This window comes from Notamacropus eugenii, chromosome 1 (genome assembly GCF_028372415.1).
Source record: "Notamacropus eugenii isolate mMacEug1 chromosome 1, mMacEug1.pri_v2, whole genome shotgun sequence".
NCBI classification, from domain to species: domain Eukaryota; kingdom Metazoa; phylum Chordata; class Mammalia; order Diprotodontia; family Macropodidae; genus Notamacropus; species Notamacropus eugenii.
Window position 1 is genome coordinate 455,039,622 of NC_092872.1, and position 19,181 is coordinate 455,058,802.

General features: G+C 39.5%; 1 protein-coding gene and 1 long non-coding RNA gene across 6 annotated transcripts in view; one reads left to right on the forward strand and one right to left on the reverse strand.

The window, feature by feature from the left end:
• Positions 1-5,292: 5,292 nt before the first annotated feature.
• Positions 5,293-16,937, reverse strand: PDCD5 (programmed cell death 5). Of its 4 annotated transcripts, none has more exons than XR_011972138.1 (9): positions 16,676-16,917; positions 14,555-14,595; positions 12,550-12,611; positions 11,765-11,856; positions 10,734-10,805; positions 9,959-10,087; positions 8,336-8,462; positions 7,698-7,787; positions 5,293-6,085 (listed from the first exon to the last, which is right to left on the reverse strand). XR_011972138.1 is itself a non-coding variant. In XM_072632078.1 (6 exons), the coding sequence occupies exons 1-6, from the start codon at positions 16,739-16,741 to the stop codon at positions 10,040-10,042; spliced, it is 381 nt and encodes a 126-aa protein (XP_072488179.1). In that variant the 5' UTR covers positions 16,742-16,937; the 3' UTR covers positions 9,888-10,039. The 4 variants fall into 4 exon arrangements, 1 of the variants encoding a protein (XP_072488179.1); XR_011972137.1 differs by adding an exon at positions 6,280-6,408 and having other exon boundaries at positions 7,698-8,462; XR_011972136.1 differs by adding an exon at positions 6,280-6,408 and having other exon boundaries at positions 7,101-8,462.
• LOC140519238 (uncharacterized) overlaps positions 16,907-19,181 on the forward strand; it is a 96,195-nt gene continuing 93,920 nt past the window's right edge. For both annotated transcript variants that reach the window (XR_011972140.1, XR_011972139.1), the window contains exon 1: positions 16,907-16,999. This is a non-coding gene — a long non-coding RNA (uncharacterized lncRNA). The remainder of the gene's footprint in view (positions 17,000-19,181) is intronic.

Sequence of the window (19,181 nt, forward strand, 5' to 3'; positions counted from 1 at the left end):
TCCTGCACTCAGTCACCATCTTCTTAGGCAGCTGTTCATGTTTTCAAATCTGCCTCTGTCAATTGGCAGCAATAGTGAAAATACTCCGTGGGCCCTTTCGGCCTTCAGATTTTTGGCCAGAATTTTGTAGCCCTGGGCAGTAATTTCAGGGTTCCTTCTAGAAGCATCATTTTCCCAAATATGAATTGTCAATAGGTACTCAGACTTGTTAAGTCTCAGAATACTCTGTATCATGTTTTGACACCTACCTGCGGTGAAGCAGACATGTTTGTCAGTTTGAAAAAGTGCTACATTGGTATTCCCACAGCATGTAATCATCAAATACTTTACCTTATCTTTTCTGCTATTGGCCATTTCTGGATGATTTCTTATCTTAAGGTACTTGTAGAATCGCATCATCCTTTCCTGCCTTATAAGATGCTGTTTTCTTCCAGAGGTTATCCAGCTATTTCAAATGCAGGAACTTAATTACCTCCAAATGTCTGGTCCTCTGTCTCTTCCTTGTGTCATATTCTTCCACCCTCCATTGTGATACTGGTGAGGATCCCTCTCTACCTCTTCCGGTAATTTTTGGGTTTGTTTCCTCCTCAGAGCACTTCTACTATTATTTCATGAACCACTTCACTCAACTTGGAGAACAGAAATGTATTCCCTCAGCCTATTCACTTTCTCCTGCAGGAGAATATCAGAGGTTCCTTAGTAGAGGTGGAAACAAATAGTATCTTTTCTGTTATTGCAAAATTATCCTTGCTTTTTATGCTTGGTTTAGGTAGTATCCAGTCCTTTGTCATTTTGGGGGTATCACTGTAGAGTGGCAAACACCTATTTGCTAATTCTGTTAACTATTCTGAAAGTTAAGTTACAGTGGGCAGCTGAGTAAAGCTAGGTGGCACAGTGGACAGAGCATTAGGTCTGAAATCAGGAAGACCTAAGTTCAAATCAGGTTTTAGACATTTACTAACTGTGTGAACCTGGACAAGTCACTTAAAGCTTCTGCCTCAGTTTCCTCAGTTGTAAAATGGGGATAATAATCACACCTACCTCCCAGGGTTATTGTGAGGATCTAATGAGATGACTTTAAGGCACTTAGCATAGGGCCTGGCTCATAGTAAGCACTATGTAAATCGTGGCTATTATTACTGTTGTTGTTAAAAGATTCATGGTAATCATCATTGGGGAACAAAGTAGAATTTTTTAATAGATCTATTTCAGTGACTTCATTATTAAATTATTTATATAAAATTTAAAGCCATTTATTACTAATTCTTATAGCTGCATAAAAGTTCCTGTAGGTTACATATTTTAATTACATGAATACCTAATTACTTGACATGGATTTGCACCTGTTTCATTATGCCAATGAAAAAATGAACAGAGGCAGGAACTCCTTCTGCAAGTCTTGATTTTGTCCTAGTGAATGTGGCTGCAGTTCTCACATGGATATACTGCCTGGTCTTTTTCCTGTCAAATGTTTTTTTTTTTTTTTAAATTAATTTATTTGTTTCCAGTTTTCTACAATCACTTCTATATACCTTTGACTTTTTCCCCCTCTCTTCCCCTCCTTCCTCCATCCCTTCCCACTCCCTCCTTGAGATGGCATACAGTTTTATATAGGTCCTACACATACATTCCTATTAAATACATTTTCACTTTAGTCAGTTGCATAGAAGAATCAAAATGAATAGGAGAAACCATAAAACAAAACACAACATATAAAAGAATCTTCATTCTGCGATCCAGTTCCATAGTTCTTTCTCTGGGTGTGGAAGGCATTTTGCCTCGAGTCCATTGAGAATTTTTTAGGTTCTTGCATTGCTGTGAAGGGCAGCACAAGAAAAATTCCTTGCACAGTGTGGTTGGTTCTGCTTCTTTCACTCAGCATCAGTTCATATGAGTCTTCCCAGGCCTCCTGTACATCATTTCTTATAGCACAATAGTATTCCATTACATTCATATACCATAACTTGTTCAGCCATTTCCCAATTAATGGGCATCCCTTCAATTTCCAGTTCTTGGCCACCATAAAGAGAGCTGCTATAAATATTTTTGTACATGTTGCTACCCTTTCCCATTTTTATGATCTCTTTGGGATACAGTCCTAGAAGCGGTATTGCTGGGTCAAAGGGTATGCATGTTTTTGTAGCCCTTTGGGTATAGTTCCAAATTGCTCTCCAGAATGGGTGGATCAGCTCACAGCTCCACCAACAATGAATTAGTGTTCCAACTCTCCCACATCTTTTTCAGCATTTATCATCTTCCTGTTTTGTCACATTAGCCAATCTGATAGGTGTGATGTGGTATCTCATAGTTGTTTTTTTTTGCATCTCTCTAATGAATAGTGATATAGAGCATTTTTTCATATGACTATAGACAGATTTAATTTCTTCCTCTGAAAACTTCCTGTTCGTATCCTTTGACCATTTATCAGTTGTGGAATGTCTTGTATTTTTCTGCCTTTGACTCAGTTCTCTATATATTTTAGAAATGAGGCCTTTATCACAGATTCTAGTTGCAAAGATTCTTTCCCAGTTTTCTGCTTCCCTCCTAATCTTAGTTGCACTGTTTGTGCAAAAACTTTTCAATTTAATGCAATCAGAATTATCCATTTTGCACTTCATAATGTTCTCTCTTTTGTTTATTCAAAAATTTCTCCATTCTCCATAAATCTGACAAATACACTATTCCTTGCTCCCCTAATTTGTTTATAGTATCAATCTTTATATCTAGGATCATCTATCCATTTGGATTTTATTCTTGCGTCAGGTATTGGTCTATGCCCAGTTTCTGCCACACTGTTATCCAGTTTTCCCAGCAATTTTTGTCAAACAGGGAGTTCTTATCCCAGACGTTGGAGTCCTTGGGTTTATCAAACAGTAGATTGATATATTTATTAACTACTGTGTCTTGAGTACCTAACCTATTCCACCTATTCCACCCCTCTATTTCTTAGCAGTACCAAGTGGTTTTGATGATTGCTGCTTTATAATACAATGTGAAATCTGGTAGGGCTAGGCCATCTTCCTTAGCATTTCTTTTCATTAGTTCCCTTGATATTCTGGACCTTTTGTTCTTCCAGATGAATTCTGATATTTTTTCTGGCTCTAGAAAATAATTACCTGGTAGTTTGACTGGTATGGCACTGAATAGGTAAACTAATTTTTATTATATTGGCTCAGCTTACCCATGAGCAACTGATGTTTTTCCACTTACTTAGATCTTACTTTATTTGTGTGAAGTGTTTTATAATTGTGTTCATATAGTCCCTGGGTTTGTTTTGGTAGGTAGACTCCCAGATATTTTTTAGTGTCTGCCGTAGCTTTAAATGGGATTTGTTTATATCTCTTACTGTTGGGCTTTGCTAGTAATATATAGAAATGCAGATGATTTCTGTTTGTTTATTTTGTAACCTGCAATTTTGTCAAAGTTGTTAATTATTTCAAGTAGTTTTTTACTTGATTCTCTAAGTATATATCATCTGCAAAAAGAGTGATAACTTAGTTTCTTCTTTGCCTATTCTTAGTCCTTCAATTTCTTTTCCTTCTCTTATTGCTAAAGCTAGCATTTGAAGTACCACATTTAATAACAGTGGTGATAATAGTCATCCTTGTTTCACCTCTGATCTTACTGGAAATGTATCCAGCTTATGCCCATTATATATAATGCTTACTGATGGTTTTAGGTTGATACTGCTTATTATTTTATAGAAGGCTCCATTTATTCCTATGCTTTCCAATAGGAATGGATGTTGTATTTTGTCAAAGGCTTTTTCTGCGTCTATTGATATAATCATACAGTTACTGTTAGTTTTGTTGTTGTTATGGTCAATAATGCTGATAGTTTTACTAATATTGAACCAACCCTGCATTCCCGGTATAAATCCTTCCTGATCATAATGTAGTATTCTTGTGATTAGTTGCTGTGTTCTTTTTTCTAATACCTTATTTAAAATTTTTGCATCTACATTCGTTAGAGAAATAGGTCTATAATTTTCTTTCTCTGTTTTGGCTCTTCCTGGTTTAGGTATCAGAACCATATTTGTATCACAGAAAGAATTTGGTAGGATTCCACCAATTTTCCCAAATAGTCTACATAGAATTGGAATTAACTGTTCTTTAAATGTTTTATACAATTCACTTGTAAATCCATCTGGCCCTGGAGATTTTTTTCCTAGGAAGTTCACTGATGGCTTGTTCAATTTCCTTTTCTGAGATGGCCTTGTTTAAGAATTCAACTTCCTCTTCTGTTAATCTGGGCAATTTATACTTTTTAAAAATATTCATCCATCTCATTTAGATTGTCAAATTTATGAGCATACAGTTGGGCAAAGTAATTTCTAATTATTGTTTTAATTTCCTCCTCATTCTGTCAAGTGTTTTGTCTGATCCTAGACTCTGGGCTGGGTTCTGAAGAATGGTGAAACCATTTCCAAGTAAGAAGCAAGGGATTTGGGACTGTTAGAAGTCTTCTTTGTCCCAGACAGGATAACAAATAAGGATTTAGTATGCTAATCATTTCCTATAGCCACAAGATATTTAAGAGTTATGTCCTGTGTGCCAGCCAAAGAGGAGCCTTTTGCAAATTGGAAAATCCTTTTATTCTCCTATACATAAACACTGATTTATTAAACAAATATTAAATGCCTACTGAGTAAAGAGTTAGACATTGGAGGAGATATTAAGTTTAGATGAGATGTGATTTTTGCCTTCATGGATTTTACAGTTTACTTGGGAAGATAATACACACACCCAACTAGAATATGTTACACAATTGGTATATTAGAGAATTACAAAACAAAGTATTATGTGAAATCCAAGGGGAAGATTTCTACCAACAGGAAAATAGGGAAGGTTTTAGGGAGGAGGGGTATTTTAGTTTAACTTACAGAAATGCAGCAGTCTTCTTCCCTGGACTCCCTATGTGCAAGTAGCTCTCTCCAAAGGATGGGGGAGGGACCACCCCTTTCTCTCCTTTAGACCCTTGAAGAAATGGCTACTCTGAGCACATGGAAGCTAAGTCTCATGTTCTGCTTAGGCAAGCCTGATTCAGGGCTTTGAGATGTCATCTCTGTGTTTGATCTTTCCTAAACTTGAGTGAAGAAATGGCAGATTTGAAAAGCCACTGTGTGAGTGTGAGAGGTTTGGTGGTCCTGGGTTCTTTGGTTAGGGCTGACAGGCAAGGGGAGAAGTCCCTATCAACTCTTTTATTACTCTTGAAGAAAATGGCCATTATCTGGAGGATGCCAAATCCTTGGTCTGGTTTACCTGAAGATTAAGAGAGAGTTCAGAGCTGAAGTAAAATGTAAAAGGTTTATTGATCAATGGTCCCACAAACTCCTTCATGTTTATGTGTCAACTTCCTGGGCACAATTTAGGAGAAATTGTTACTGCTGCTTTCAGTTAATCTTTTTTTTCCTATGTGTGCTTGTGGCTATTTTGTGTTAAACATTCTTTTGTGTGTAGGAAATACCTGTCCTGTAACTGAATCAAAAATGAAAAAAAAAATTCAAAAGGCATGGGGAAAGAAGGAAGGCACGACGACAAGGGAACATGGGGCTTATTTAAGGCGTTAGGAAATAAGAACTGTTTACTGCATAGTATACTGTAGAACAGGAGCAGCAGAAGACAGAAAGATAGCATGACATGCAACATTGAGGAAGTCAGAATGTGAGGAAAAGGAGTTTGAACTTTCTTTGGCAAGTAGTAGGGAATCAACGAGGCTAAGCAGAGGAGAAGCATGACCAGGTTGGTGCATAGATACATGGATGAGTCTAGAAGCAGCAGTAGGCAGGGTGAGGAGAAAGCAGAGGTGTTTATTGCATCTCTATAGTGGGGTGGTAATGAAGGCCTGCACTGGGGTAGAGAGACAATGATTAGAGATGTGAGATCGTAGTTTTAGAGTTGGAGGGATGTTAGGATTCATTTAGTGACATCCTCTCCTTTTACAGATGAGAAAATAAGGCACCAAGAAGTAAGGTGGCTCAAATCAAGGTTTCACTGGTATGAAGTAGCAGAGCAGGGCCTTGATTGCAGGGCATCTGATCACAAATTCAGTGCTCTTCACATTGCTGAGGTGGAATTGACAGGATCTAGTAGTAGAGGTGAAGGAGAGGGAGCATTAGAGAGATGTGTACAGAGGTGATAGGGGAGGCATGGCTCTGTGTAATACTGCGAAGATACACAGCCAAAAGAGAACAGCGCTGTGGGCAGATGTTTCAAGAACACTGATATTAAAGAATGAGGAAGCATTAGATAGTCTTAAATGAAAATAATCCACTTTTACCTTCTTGCTTCAACTGAGGCACCTGGGGAACACAGTGCAGAAAGCACTGGACTTGCCAGGAGTCCTTAAACCTGTTCCTTCATCTGTAAAATGGGAATCATAGCATCAACCCTCCCAGGGTGGCTGTGACTATCAAATGAGATAACAAATGTAAAGAGTTTTGTCAGCCTTAAAGTGCTATAGATATGCTAGCCACTATTAACTCTTTTACTTTTGTTGTAATTATCAGATCAAAAGGATACATTTAAAAAAAGCAGAGTCTGATTAGTTCTAATAGTCATTCCCCCTAAGATGCTTTACAGGTCCTTCTTAGCAGGCCATTTCTAGTTCAGTCCCTGTCCTGTTTATCTTTTAGAATAGGGAGATCCTGTGAGGTTGGGTACTTGATCCATACTGCTTTTATTTTTTTTTAATCAGGGGTATACATGAGTTTTTTAATCATGCCAAGTTTTTTCCCCCTACTTAGAACTCTAACCAGAAGGTTTAAAAAAACTTGAAAAGTCAGGGTACTTGCTGATCTTAGAGCTACTGCTCCATTTGAGCACCTGTATATCCAAGACTTCTTTCTCCTGAGCTTCAGTTGCCCTACTTCCAACAATCTACTGGACATCTCCACTTAGATGTCCCCAAAGCAACCTCAAACTCATGATCTTTCCTCCTAAGCCAAACCCTTCTCCTAATTTCCAGTTCTGTGAGAACAGCATCATTCTTTAGCCCCCAGGCTTGAGACTCAAATGTTACCTTCAACCCTCTCTCATCTCCATCCCCTTATCTGCACTGACGCAACCACCACCCACTTTCTGACCCTTACTACCTCTCACCTGGACTATTTTAACAGCTTTTTAATTGGTCTCCCAGCATCCTCTTTTCCAATCCAGCTTCCATACTGACATTCCTAAAGTGTAGGTTTGACCGTATGGCTCAAGAAGCTTCAGTGGCTCCTAGTTGCCTCTAGAATAAAATACAAACTTCTTTTGGCAATAAAAGCACTTTATAATCAGGTTCCAATTTTGCAGGTTCATTACACACATCTGACCTTTCAGATAAGCTGGTCTGCTTGTCATTTTCTGTGTATCAATGCCTATCTCCTGTCTTTCTGCCTCTGCACAGGCTGTCCCTTCTCACTTCCACCTGTTCAGACTCATAGCTTCCTTCAAGGACCACCACCAGCAAGAAGCTTCTCCTGATTCTTCCCTCACATCTTCAACCCCACCTCCCCATACTTTCCATTTTGAATATATCTTACATTTACTGAGATGTACACATGCTGCTGTAGGTCCTCGGAATGTCAGCTCCTTAAGAGTAGAAATTATCTCATGTTTGCCTTTGTATTCTCAGCATTAGCACAGAGCCTGTTACCCCACAGGTACTTAATAAAAGCTCACTGAATTGAGGGAATTTAAGCATTTATGACTTACTGGCAGGTAATCGCTTTCAAGATGCAAATACACTTTGGATTGGAGCCACCTCCATGATCCTAGAGTACACCAAGTTACTTGGAGCTTTGTCTGCAAAAAGTGGAACACTGTTTACTAACTCCATGTGATTAGATGGGGATAGAAGGGAGTGAGGGGCTGGAAGGGGAGGGGCAACCAAGACTCCTAAGGCTCTGACCAGCCAAGGTTCTTAGCACTTGCCAGCAGGAGGAGAGTCAGTCTGAATTTGTGCTAGTATCAAGTTTTATACGATGGTGAGCACACGGTAGAGTCTTAACAGATAATGAGATAAATTAAGTGGTGAGCTCTATAAAAATTTTTTTTGATTGACACAATTTTTGTTTTTAAACTACTTATAATAGCTTCAAGAGAAAAGTCATTTCTTTAATAAAGTTTGTGCTCATTTTCTAGGATTGCTTTCAGCAAATCTATAATAATCTATAATAACTTCCTAATAATTACCTTAAATAGTCTATCACAATAGAAATTTGATGTAGCTTTGTTGTTGCAGCAGAGCTTGCATGAAAACAAGCAACTATTAGGTCAGTTTTCGTGAGGATACACAACTGAAGTTAATTGATTTTACTTAACCCCTTACAACTGATCTCCCGCCATGTTACCTTCAGGGTCCTCAGTAATCCTTATTTAAATCACTGTCATTCTTACATTGTCTTCAGGGGCAGTAGATTGTTTAAAGATTGTCAACAAAGGCACAGAGCTGATTGCCACCAAGGTAAAGTGGTTATCCTGCAAAAGAGGGCATGTACAAACTCACTGAAAACAGCTTTTCAGTATTTCCACATAAGTGAGGAGTAAAGAAGGACGCTTCCTAATTGCGGTTTGTGTTTCTGAACTTTCTGACATGAGTCATTGTACTGAACTGTATTTAGTCTATTGTCACTTTGAGTCTTCTGCTGTGCACCGAGCTGGGTACTTCAGTATTTTAAGAGCACTGTCATTTCATCTGTTGCATGACTGGAACAGCCTCATCACCGAAATTCTCCACAGCTTATAATGTCATACGTACAAGTGCTTGCAGAAGTCCTGCTGTGCCGGACAATCTGGCATACAAAGACAAAAATGAAACAGTCCCTGCCCTTGCAAAGGCCCCAAACCTATAACTCATTTCAGTCTTTACTCAGGCTGTAGTTTGTGTGTACCAGGAAAGCTAAGATGTGTCAAAATTTCTTTTCTGTTGCTGGATCACAATGGGACTTTAGCCAAAGGATTCAGCTAGTTCATTATCATTAACTACAGCTTTAAAAACTGAAGCCCAGAGCCATAATCACTTATATGGGATCAGTCTACACAGGAAAAGATACATGACATTTAAAAAGGTATACCAGAAAGTTTTTTTGTTAATAGGATGCTTATATTAAAATCAGTCAAAAGTAAGATTAGTTGTAACCTAGTGGAAGGAAGAAGGAAAGAAAATGATGTGCTAAGATGATATGTTTTCAACTCCTCATTTTACCATGAACAAAGATAATCTTAATTCAAGGCTTTCTTTTCTCCACAGAAGATTCAGTTAGCAACTAGTAACATAGGTCACAACCAGATTTCAACCTTCTTAACATCTAAATTTCTATCAATCCCTGCACAATTTATGTAGTTATAATGATGCTTTAATTTAAAGGTTATGGTGGGACTTTTTGTATTGTAGAGAAATGAAATACAATTTAAGCCCAGTTCATAGAAAATTTTATGCAGACATTATTAATAGTGGCACTAAACATCACTTAAAAAATGTATACATATAATATACATTTTACATATATTTCTACATATACATATATTTAATATTAATTATCTGCAAGAAAAAAACATGGAAAAGTCTGAACTTGCTTTAAAAAACAATGTCTAGAAAGCATCATATGTGTTTCAAGTCTGTTCAGATTAAATATACTGCTTTTGATTTCCACAAAGTTGAAGGCCGTGGCTACTGGTGCTTTAATATTATTTCTTACTAAAAATGTTCTACTGCCATAATCCTTCCCCCATTAAAGGTCATGAGTAGTGTTCACAATTTTAAAGGACATATGCTGCTGAAGACACTTGAAAGCATTGGGAAGCAGGAAGATCGTTCTATTATCAACTATTGTCACAAAACATAGGCTTCCAAAAACAATCCCTTATGATACTGTTAAAAAAAAAAAAACATTGTCCAAATTGTTTTATTTTACATAAACAAGTCCTTTTTATTTGCCCCTCTTTCTCAAAATGTATACAGAAAACAAAGTTACCATTTAATCAGATCTTCACTTTTGCAAGTATCTTTTCCTAGAAAATTTTCAAGAAGTTTATGAGTCTTTAAACATTAGATTTCAATATTCATCATCTTCATCAGAATCCATTACTTTTCTTCTGTTGAACTGGAGAGAAAAAATATAGAGTATGTTACACAACATGTCTGAATTGTAATTAAGGCTCTCTGAGAAGCAAGAATATTTTTTTAGTTAACTTGATAGCAAAAAGTTTGATTCTTCCTTATTAGTTAACTAGTTGTCTGAAGTAAGCTACTAGTGGCAGGCAAGATGAAAACATCTGTGAATATTTTAAATAAGAGTTTTGGTCCTTTTGACGTGCTAGCTGACTGATCCAAGAATTATACAGTATATTTATAAAGGGAAAAAAATTTAATGAAAACTTGTATCAAATGTGGTCAAGCTAGCACTGTTATTTTTACTCTGATACTTCAAAAGTTAAGTGTAAAAAATGCATTCCACCAAAATTAAGTCACAATTCAACATTTCATGAGTTGCTACTGCCAGCCTTCCAGTGATGAATCTCTCTACACTTAGCTTAGCTGCTCCTCAAGCAAAAAAGTCAGAGTTCTGTCATCTGGCTGGTAAGATAGCCTATACCTTATGCTTTGCCTTTGAGAAATCACCCCAAAACCTCATTGTAGTGGGAAAACTAGCGAAAAGGTTGTGATATATGAGTAGCATTAGTTTTAGTAAAAAAGATTTTTTTTAATGCTTATTTTTACAATATTCAGGTTACTTCAAGAAAACTTACCTTAACTGTTATTTTCTTTTCTGTTTGCTGACTTACTTTTTCAAGAATTTCTATCAATCCTTGCTCTGATACCTAGGGTGAAAGAAATGGAATAAAAGTAATTACTTCTCCTTTATACATGCAGTTTAAGGGCTGGATATATTTTTTCAAGATTATTAATCCAAGATTATTAAACCATTACACATCTCAATACAGGCACTGTAAAGTACTTGAGACTCATTGTTGAGTTTGGAAATGATGCCATAACTAAAGTTAAGACCCAGGCATGCTTACTGCCAGCAAAGAGTGCCTTCAGAGTTTGTGAAAGCCATATGAATGTGCTTAGCTTACAGGAAGAAATGGAAAGTCAGCCTTATGAGTGACCAATGGCCCAGTGAAATAACCATTTTGGGGAAGGGTTTTTATTCTACTTTACTCATGAAGGTTTCAACAAAAAGCCTTTCTGGACTTCTGCTTAATGTTAGTACCTTCCCTCTATTGATGATATCCAATTTATCATGTATATATCTTGCTTGTATGTAGTTATTTGTATGTTATTAACCCCCCATCCCCATCAGACTGTGAGCCTTAAGAATAGGGAATGATTTTTTTCCTTTCTTTCTATCCTCAGTGCTTAACACAGTGACTGGCACATAGTAGATAGTTAAGAAATGCTTGCCAACAGTCTAATCCTTTGTGGTTCACCTATGTAAATAAGATCATTCAGGAACTCTGCTTCTCTAAAATTGTTTGGCTTTTAGTTATTGTTCTGGGAATTCACTAGGCAACCTCTTATGACCTATTAACACAGATAATCAATAAAAAGAAACTGATCTCACAAGTCAAAGATATGAAACAACATCTGATAATAGTTAAAAGAATTTCAGGCAGACCAAGTAATTACATTTTGAGAAGGAATAAGTAGCTGATGAGATTTCTCCTGCCTTTCTTTTGCAAATTCTTGATAAAATACCCTTCTATTGGTCTGATGCAGCAGAGATTTAACTTGTGAGAATATGCTTCACTGACAGAGAGAGAGGCCAAGTACTTACTTTTCCACTCAGCTGTCCATATCTTGCCATCTGTATGAGGTAGTTTTCTACTGCTTTGGCCTTTTCTGGCTTTACAAGCGCTAAATTACTTACTGAGATAAAAAAACAAAAGACACAAGATATAGATATACATACACACTCACTAACCAAGAGTTATATTCCCAGTCTTTGAGGCATCAATACTAAACAAACACCAAGAGCTGTCACATTGCTTTAATACCAAGTAAGTCCCAAAATTTATTATCCTGATCATAAATTCCATGTAAATAAAAAAATTTATTCTTTATCACTTACTAATTATGAGCTACAAGGGCTGTCTTACTGTACTTAAAAAAAAAAACAACTTTTTTTTGGCTGAAGGAAACACTGGGTTAGTGATAACACACAAAACTCTCCCCAACTATCACTTTTAGCCCAAATTAGGCTTCAGGTAATAATGTTACAAGACACAGTTTCATTTGATTACTCTGATTTAAGCGGTAATAATTTGTTTTATCCTTTATTCAATATGTACCTAAGCCAGAAAACCTTATCTCCTACAAGCAGAAGAAACAGCTGGTACTTTCTATCTCTTAAAACCAATTTAAGTATCTAGCACTAAGTCTATTGACTTCACATTCTTTTAAGTAATAGTCCATTTCAAATGTATTTAAGATTAAATAAACATTTAACCTACAGATAGCAATAGTAATTTCATTACCACTAGAGATGCCCTTTGTTAGGTAACTTAAAACCAATATTATTTCAACAGTGAAATTTCATTTAAGGAAAGTGAAGATGCTTACACCTGGCCCGTGCTGACTGATCCAGAACTTGAGCTAGAATATTGTTTCTCATCTCTGCTTCCCTGTAAAGAAAACCTAATTAGACAAAGTAGAGATGAAAGGGGAAAAGCATTCTAGGTGAAAGAAAAAATATAAGTAAAAGCACAGCGGTTGGAAAACAGTATGTCTGGGAAAACACAAGACCATAGGCTGTAAAGGTACTCTGAAGTCAGATAGAAAAAGACCTCAAATGTCAGGAATGTGGACTTGAATCAGTAGTCAATGAAATGAAGAGGAGGCAGTAGCTTGTGCATTCTAGATTCCCTCCTCCCTTTATTCCTGCCCCCATGGGAGGGAGAAGGGAGGGAGGGGAGGAAGGAAGGAAAGAAGGAAGGGAGAAAAAAAGGTGGATAGATGGATGGGTAGATGGATGGATAGAAGAAAGGAAGGAAGGAAATAAAAGAGAATAATGTAGTTTTGAGAGCTGTGACTAGTTCCCTTTTTGCTCAGGGCCTTTTAAATAAATAGGACTTATTTAATAAATATTTACTGAATTAAACCGCAGGAAGACCAGGGAAATGAATAATCTTTTATCTAGGTGAGAGGTAATAGGGGTCTGAATTAGGCAGAGAGAATGAAGAGAATGCAAAAGGTGCTGCAGAAATGGAATTGATAAAGACTTGCTGAATGGATGTGAGAATCTAAGGAGAGACAAACATACCAAATAAGTAGAAAAGAATTTACAAAATTAGATAATAAGATAAATAAGTATGCACTACAGAGGTCAAGGCTAAAGAGTGCTGAAAATGCTAGTCATATAGAGCAAGATTTGAAGGAATTTCTGTTTAACTTCAAAAAGAAAAAGCAGCCTTCTTTAAAAAAAAAGTCTGATGCTTATTACTATTTCCCTTACTTGTAGTTTTCTGAAATTTAGCAGCAGATATAGTCACTAACATATATTTTAGTGGCCTCATCTCACATACTGGCTTTTCTGCCCATCCCTTATCTTTTACCCAGATTTAGAACTAAGCATATAAATTCACTATCTACTGAAATAGACTTATAGTAGAGACAGACTTTATAGCTAAAATAATTTCCAAGAATGACTGGAATATTTGCTCAAGACTAGCTGTATGTCTAATATAACATTATTTGAAAATTCCATCACTTATGCCATGTTCAAATTTTACACAGTTGTTCTCTATATCCTTTGGGGATTTTTGATGAGAAGCTTGGCACCTCAGGTTAGAAAAGTCACATCAAATGTGGGATGATTTTTTTTACATGATTTGTAATGACAGTCTATCAGACAAGGTAGTTAAAGTACTACTTTAAATTTGTACCTTCTTTCACAGTCCTGCTTGTTGGCCACTGTTCCTTAATTATCCACAAAGTTTGAGGTTTATACTACATTCAGGAAGGGCAGGAAAATTTCTATGGAACTTGGTAGTTTCCAGAGAGGGGATTAAATGAATCACAGATTAGCTAGAAGAGACCTTTCAGATAATCTGTTTTAATTAAGCCTTATTTTACAGAGGAGAAATACAATGTACAGAGAACTGAACATTTCAATAAAATAGGACTAGGTAGTGATAGAGTAAGAACTAGAACCCTAGTCTCCTGATTCTCAATTCAGTGTTCCTTTCACGTTATGCTTTCCTTTAGTTGGTAAAATACTAAACGATGTCACAAGAAGTCAGGGCTTGGAGAACAGCAAAGGTAGAATTCAGTTGCTGGCACTGCTTCTTTCCAACTCCCCATGAAAAGTATAAGCCATCCTCCAGAACACCAAGTAAATCATTCCTTTCCCTTCCCCAATGATATGAAGTGATATTAGTTAAAAGCAAGGAAACTGGGGACAACTAATTATTTCACTTGAGAGAAAACAAAGGCTTAATAAAAAGAAATAATCAAGAAAACCCCTGAAATTGGAAGACAGATTATATAAATCAGAATTTCAAAATTTCATTTCAGCTAACTAAAGCAATATCCCAGCTTACTACAAGTTTGTAGTCCTTGTTCATACCTGTGTTTTGCTTCCTGCTGTGCTGGGTCACCAGAAGAGTCCTGCAAAGAAATTTCACTTTACAATCAAAGGATTCAGAGCAATAAAGAGGAATTTAAAAGGCAGTTTGGCATCAGGGGTAGTGTGAGTGAGGGAGGCCTCAAGTCCTGTACTGGCTGTGTGGACACGGACAAATTACTTAATCTCTCAGTTCCCTAAATCAGGTGTTCAGCTCCTCAGTGTGCCTGAATTTTATTAAAAAGTAACTGGGACAGGTTTAACTTAATAAGTAAAAATGCAATTTGTCTATGTCAATATGCACCGTTTCTATTTGAGTTTGGCACCACAGCTGTAAGCAACTTTTTAGGACAGTGCTTCCCCATGGCTGCCTCTTCAAGGCAGTTTGGTATAGTGGATAAAACCTTGGACGTGTACTCTGACATGGGTTTGAACCTTGTCTGGGACACTTACCAGCTGTGTGACCTAGGGCAAGTCACTTAATCTCTCTTAGGTTCAATTTTCCCAACTATGAAATGAGGGGATTAGATTAACTGGCTTCTAAAGTTAGGGTCCTATGAACTACATTTTATTTCTGACGCAGCTCTGACTCAGTTTTCCAAATGACTTACAAGGCAAGAATTTTAGAATGCAAACAAAAGGAATGCTTGGCTACCATTTATTGTAAAGTTTTGCCATTTGATTTCCCTTCAATCATTAGAATTAAGTTCTTCATATACAATCATAAAAATCCTACTTTTGATGTTATAATGGAAGGATACCAAGCCTTTGTGGCCTTTCCTGCCAGACTCCACAAGGAATCCAAAAAACTTATTATTGGTTTGACAAAAAACTTTTGAACTCAGACAAAAAAAAAAAATTAACATGAATATATCTTTCACTGTATATCACTAAGAAACAACTATTGTGGAGAATTGTCTTAGCAAAGCAAAATGTAATTAGATGCCAGCACAATCAATAACTTAAAAAGGATTGCAAAACACAAATTTACAGCTGGGACCTGAGGCCATATAATCCAGCCCTCTCACTTTACAGATGAAGAAATTGAGGCCTAAGAGGGTAAAGTGACTCACCCAAGGTCACAGAGGCAATACGAGAAGTAGATCCGAAGGGAGGTCCTTTGACTCCACGTCCCGTGCCCTTACTTTTTAATTTTAACTTTTAACACGGGGTTGGAAACACGGCAGCCTGGTGCTCTCCCCCTCCACCACACTGACGCCTGACCTCGTACGGACACAGGGCAGCTTTGGCCAAGGCTGCTCACAAGTACTGAGTCCAAGCGATTCCCCAGTAGTAGGAAGGACGGGTGTGGACAGCCAGCTCTCGGCACTTCTTAATTACCATGATAAGGGAAACGCGTATTACACATCCTAGATGTAAGGCCAACTAGACGGTTACTTAAACACTCCCTGAGGCCTCAAACGACTTGCATGGGACTTAGAATTCTAGCTTTCCTAAAGCACAGACCTAACAAATGGGGTTTTTCCCGAGATTCCGGGGGTCACAATGCTAAGAACCAGGCGGGTCCTTGGGCAACATCCTAGTTCAGCCCCTTTCCAAACTCGGCTCCCCCTCCCTGTGTCATAGAGAAGGGGGAGAATGAGAGGCCCGCTGTCAAAGGAGTTCGTGGCAGGGTCGCTTTCAACCGCTCCGCTGAAACGCCCGCACCCACAATTCGGAAGGGATGAGGGTCGGAGGGGGAAATGGTCCTCCATTAACCGGGGAAGGAGGAGCTCAGCTCGAGTACCGGACTGCCAGCGGGAGGGGGGGCGCAGAGCAAGCGTGCTCGCTGGGCGGCGGGGGCCGGGGAGCGGCGGGGGCCGCGGGAGCATCTCCGGGACGCAAGGGCGCCAATGCCGGAACCAGGGGGGCCAAGGAGGGGCAGGCTCTCCCCACGCCCCGAGGAACCAAAGCGCGGGCCTGTGCTGGCCAGGAGGACGCTCCCCGGGTGGAGACGTCCCGGCCCCACGCAGGTAGAAGAGCGGATACTCAGGGCGACCCCCAGACCCCGCCTCGGACACACCCCGGACGGCGCGGCGAGGCGGCCGTGGAGACCGACGGGCGCCCGGGCCTGAGAGGCCTCGGCGGGGCCAGCGGGAAGGCAGGGGCGGCGGCCACTCTTACCCCGTGCTTCGCCTGCAGTTCGGCCAGCCTCTGCTTCCGCAGGGCCTCTAGGTCTTCGTCTGCCATGGTGGGTCTGGCGGGGTGGAAGACGAGCTGACCAGGTAGCACCAAGGGCTGGAACCCCTCGCCTCCACACGAGCTTTACCACTGCGCACGCGCCCGTCCCAGACCTCTCCAGTCCATCCCCGAGCCGCCTGCACCCCGCTGGCAAGGGGAGGCGGGAGGAGGGCCGAATCATCGATTAAGAGGGCAGCGGGTGGGCGTGTCTCCGGAGATCGGTGGAGCGTGTGAGGTTACAGGGCGGGAAATTGGATTCTTTGGAAGGTGAGACAAACCCCCAAACCAGGTTATTGTTAATCGTAGTAACAGTAACAATACTTAGGCGAATAGCAACTGTAACAAAATGACGTTGCTATAACCAAGTAGGCGTCTGTGCAGCGCTCGAAGGCCCGCAGAATGCCTTCGTAGGCTGCCTCATTTTGTCATCCCCCGACACCCGCGTCACACCCACAGAGGCTCGCGTCCGTCTCAGGGTCCAGCTGACGGGCAGTCTCGGGTCTTTGGACTCCCGGGCCGGTGTGCCTAAAGGTGGGCACAGCGCTTCTCTGTTGCCCCCCTACCCACCCTGCTCTCATCTCCTGCCTCCAGGGACTTGTCCTGAGTCAGCGAGGCCCCCGTAGCCCCGGCCCTAGCCGCTGAGTCTACTCGTGCTCCGGCCTGCTGCGAGGTGGGTGGCCTGGGGTGTCGGCCTCAAGGCCACGTGACCCTAGGTCCTCCAGTGGGCCCTTTGCTGGAATCCAGACTTCACCGAGCACATCCCCTTAATCAAAGTTGTTCTGTAGAACTTGGCCAGCCCAAATCTGACGCCTTTCTCAAAGAGCTCATTAGTTAAGTAGTTAGAATCCTTTCCCATCTCCTTATACTCAACCACTCGACTCATTCCAGAGATCCCCAACACTTCACTTCTCTCTTCTTCTGTCCCCACTCTACATTCCAGTCCACCTCAGCCTTACCCAACCTCCCAGTGTTCCACCACCCATCCAGCCAGTCCTTACCCTGTGCCCTGAAGCATGTCTGCTACATATTTAACAAACTTCTTTTCATCTTAAATTTCTTTCTTTCTCATTCCTTCCATCTTCTGGCCTTCACTGAGACATGGCTCCATCTCAGTGACACTACTTCCCTTGACATGCTTTCCAATGCTGGCTATACTTTCTATCATACCTCTGACTCACAGGCTATGTGTGTGTGGGGGGGGAAGGGTTGAGGAATATTCCTTAACCTTCATTTCCCCTTCCAGACTCTTCCTTGTCTGTCTTCACTAAGTAATATCTCTTCCCTTAAAGTTCATGATATACATATTTATCATCCGATTCAGATCCTGGTGGCTATTATCTGTAGACCCCCCAGGACATTCTTCTTCCTTCCTCCAATGAGTTTATTGCCAGGTGCACAGTTTTTCTCTCCCCTTCTTTTGCCCTCATACTATGAAATGTCAACATTCCCCCTCAAATAAACCAATATCTCCTTTCCTCGATTTATTCCATTGATTGACCTTGTTGATTTGGTTAAAGAAAACTTGGTTAAAGAAAAGGCAACAGGCTACATGCATACATTTTATGATTTAATTAATTAATTAATCAATTCCCTATTAAAGAAGACGGTAACATGATGCATTATGGAGCCAGAAATGTTCTGGCTACCCAGTGCAGAAATCTTCTGGCTTATATACATTTTGCCGTGAGAAAGGAACTCTCCTAGTTGAGCAAATCATAAATTCAGTAAGACAAGACAATTAACAAAGTAATGTTGGTCAGGCCTTGCGATTCCAGGCTGGGTAAACATATGTCTCGGTGACAAGGAAAGAAATCCCACCACAAGTGAGTGACAGGCTTCCTGCCCTAAACAGATAACTGACATAGGAAAGGGTAAACAAAGTTCAATAGAAATTACGACCTAAGACGTCTATATTTTCTTTACCATTAATATGCCATAACATAGTATATGTCTATAGATAATAAGATATAAAGGAAAGTCCCATTATTCAAGGTAGTGTCTTAGGTTAAAGGTCTCCTAAGGAATGTAGAGTCAGCCTTGGCTGGCTTTGTTGACATAGGAAGAGGCATTCTCTGAGTTTGCTTCAGAGAGAACAAAGAGATTATTCCAAAATTTTATATTAAACATTATCAACCTATTCCATCTCAGCTCTACAGGAAAGGTCACATGTTTGACCATTACTTATAAGTGTCCTACTTACATGTTTATTAAATTCCTTTATCTGATCATAACCTTTTATCATTCCATCTTTCCCTCTGCCCTAATAACCTTAGCCCCATTCTTCATTTTTATGGTGACCTCCATTGTCTCTGTCCCTAGGTTCTTTCCCAGGTGATTCTAGCTCTGCCCTGACTCTTTTCCCCATCTTGACCTTTGGTGAGCTATTGTTAAACTATCCTCTACCCTCAGTTCTCTTAGTAAGCTGATTACCTTGCTAAATAACATTTCT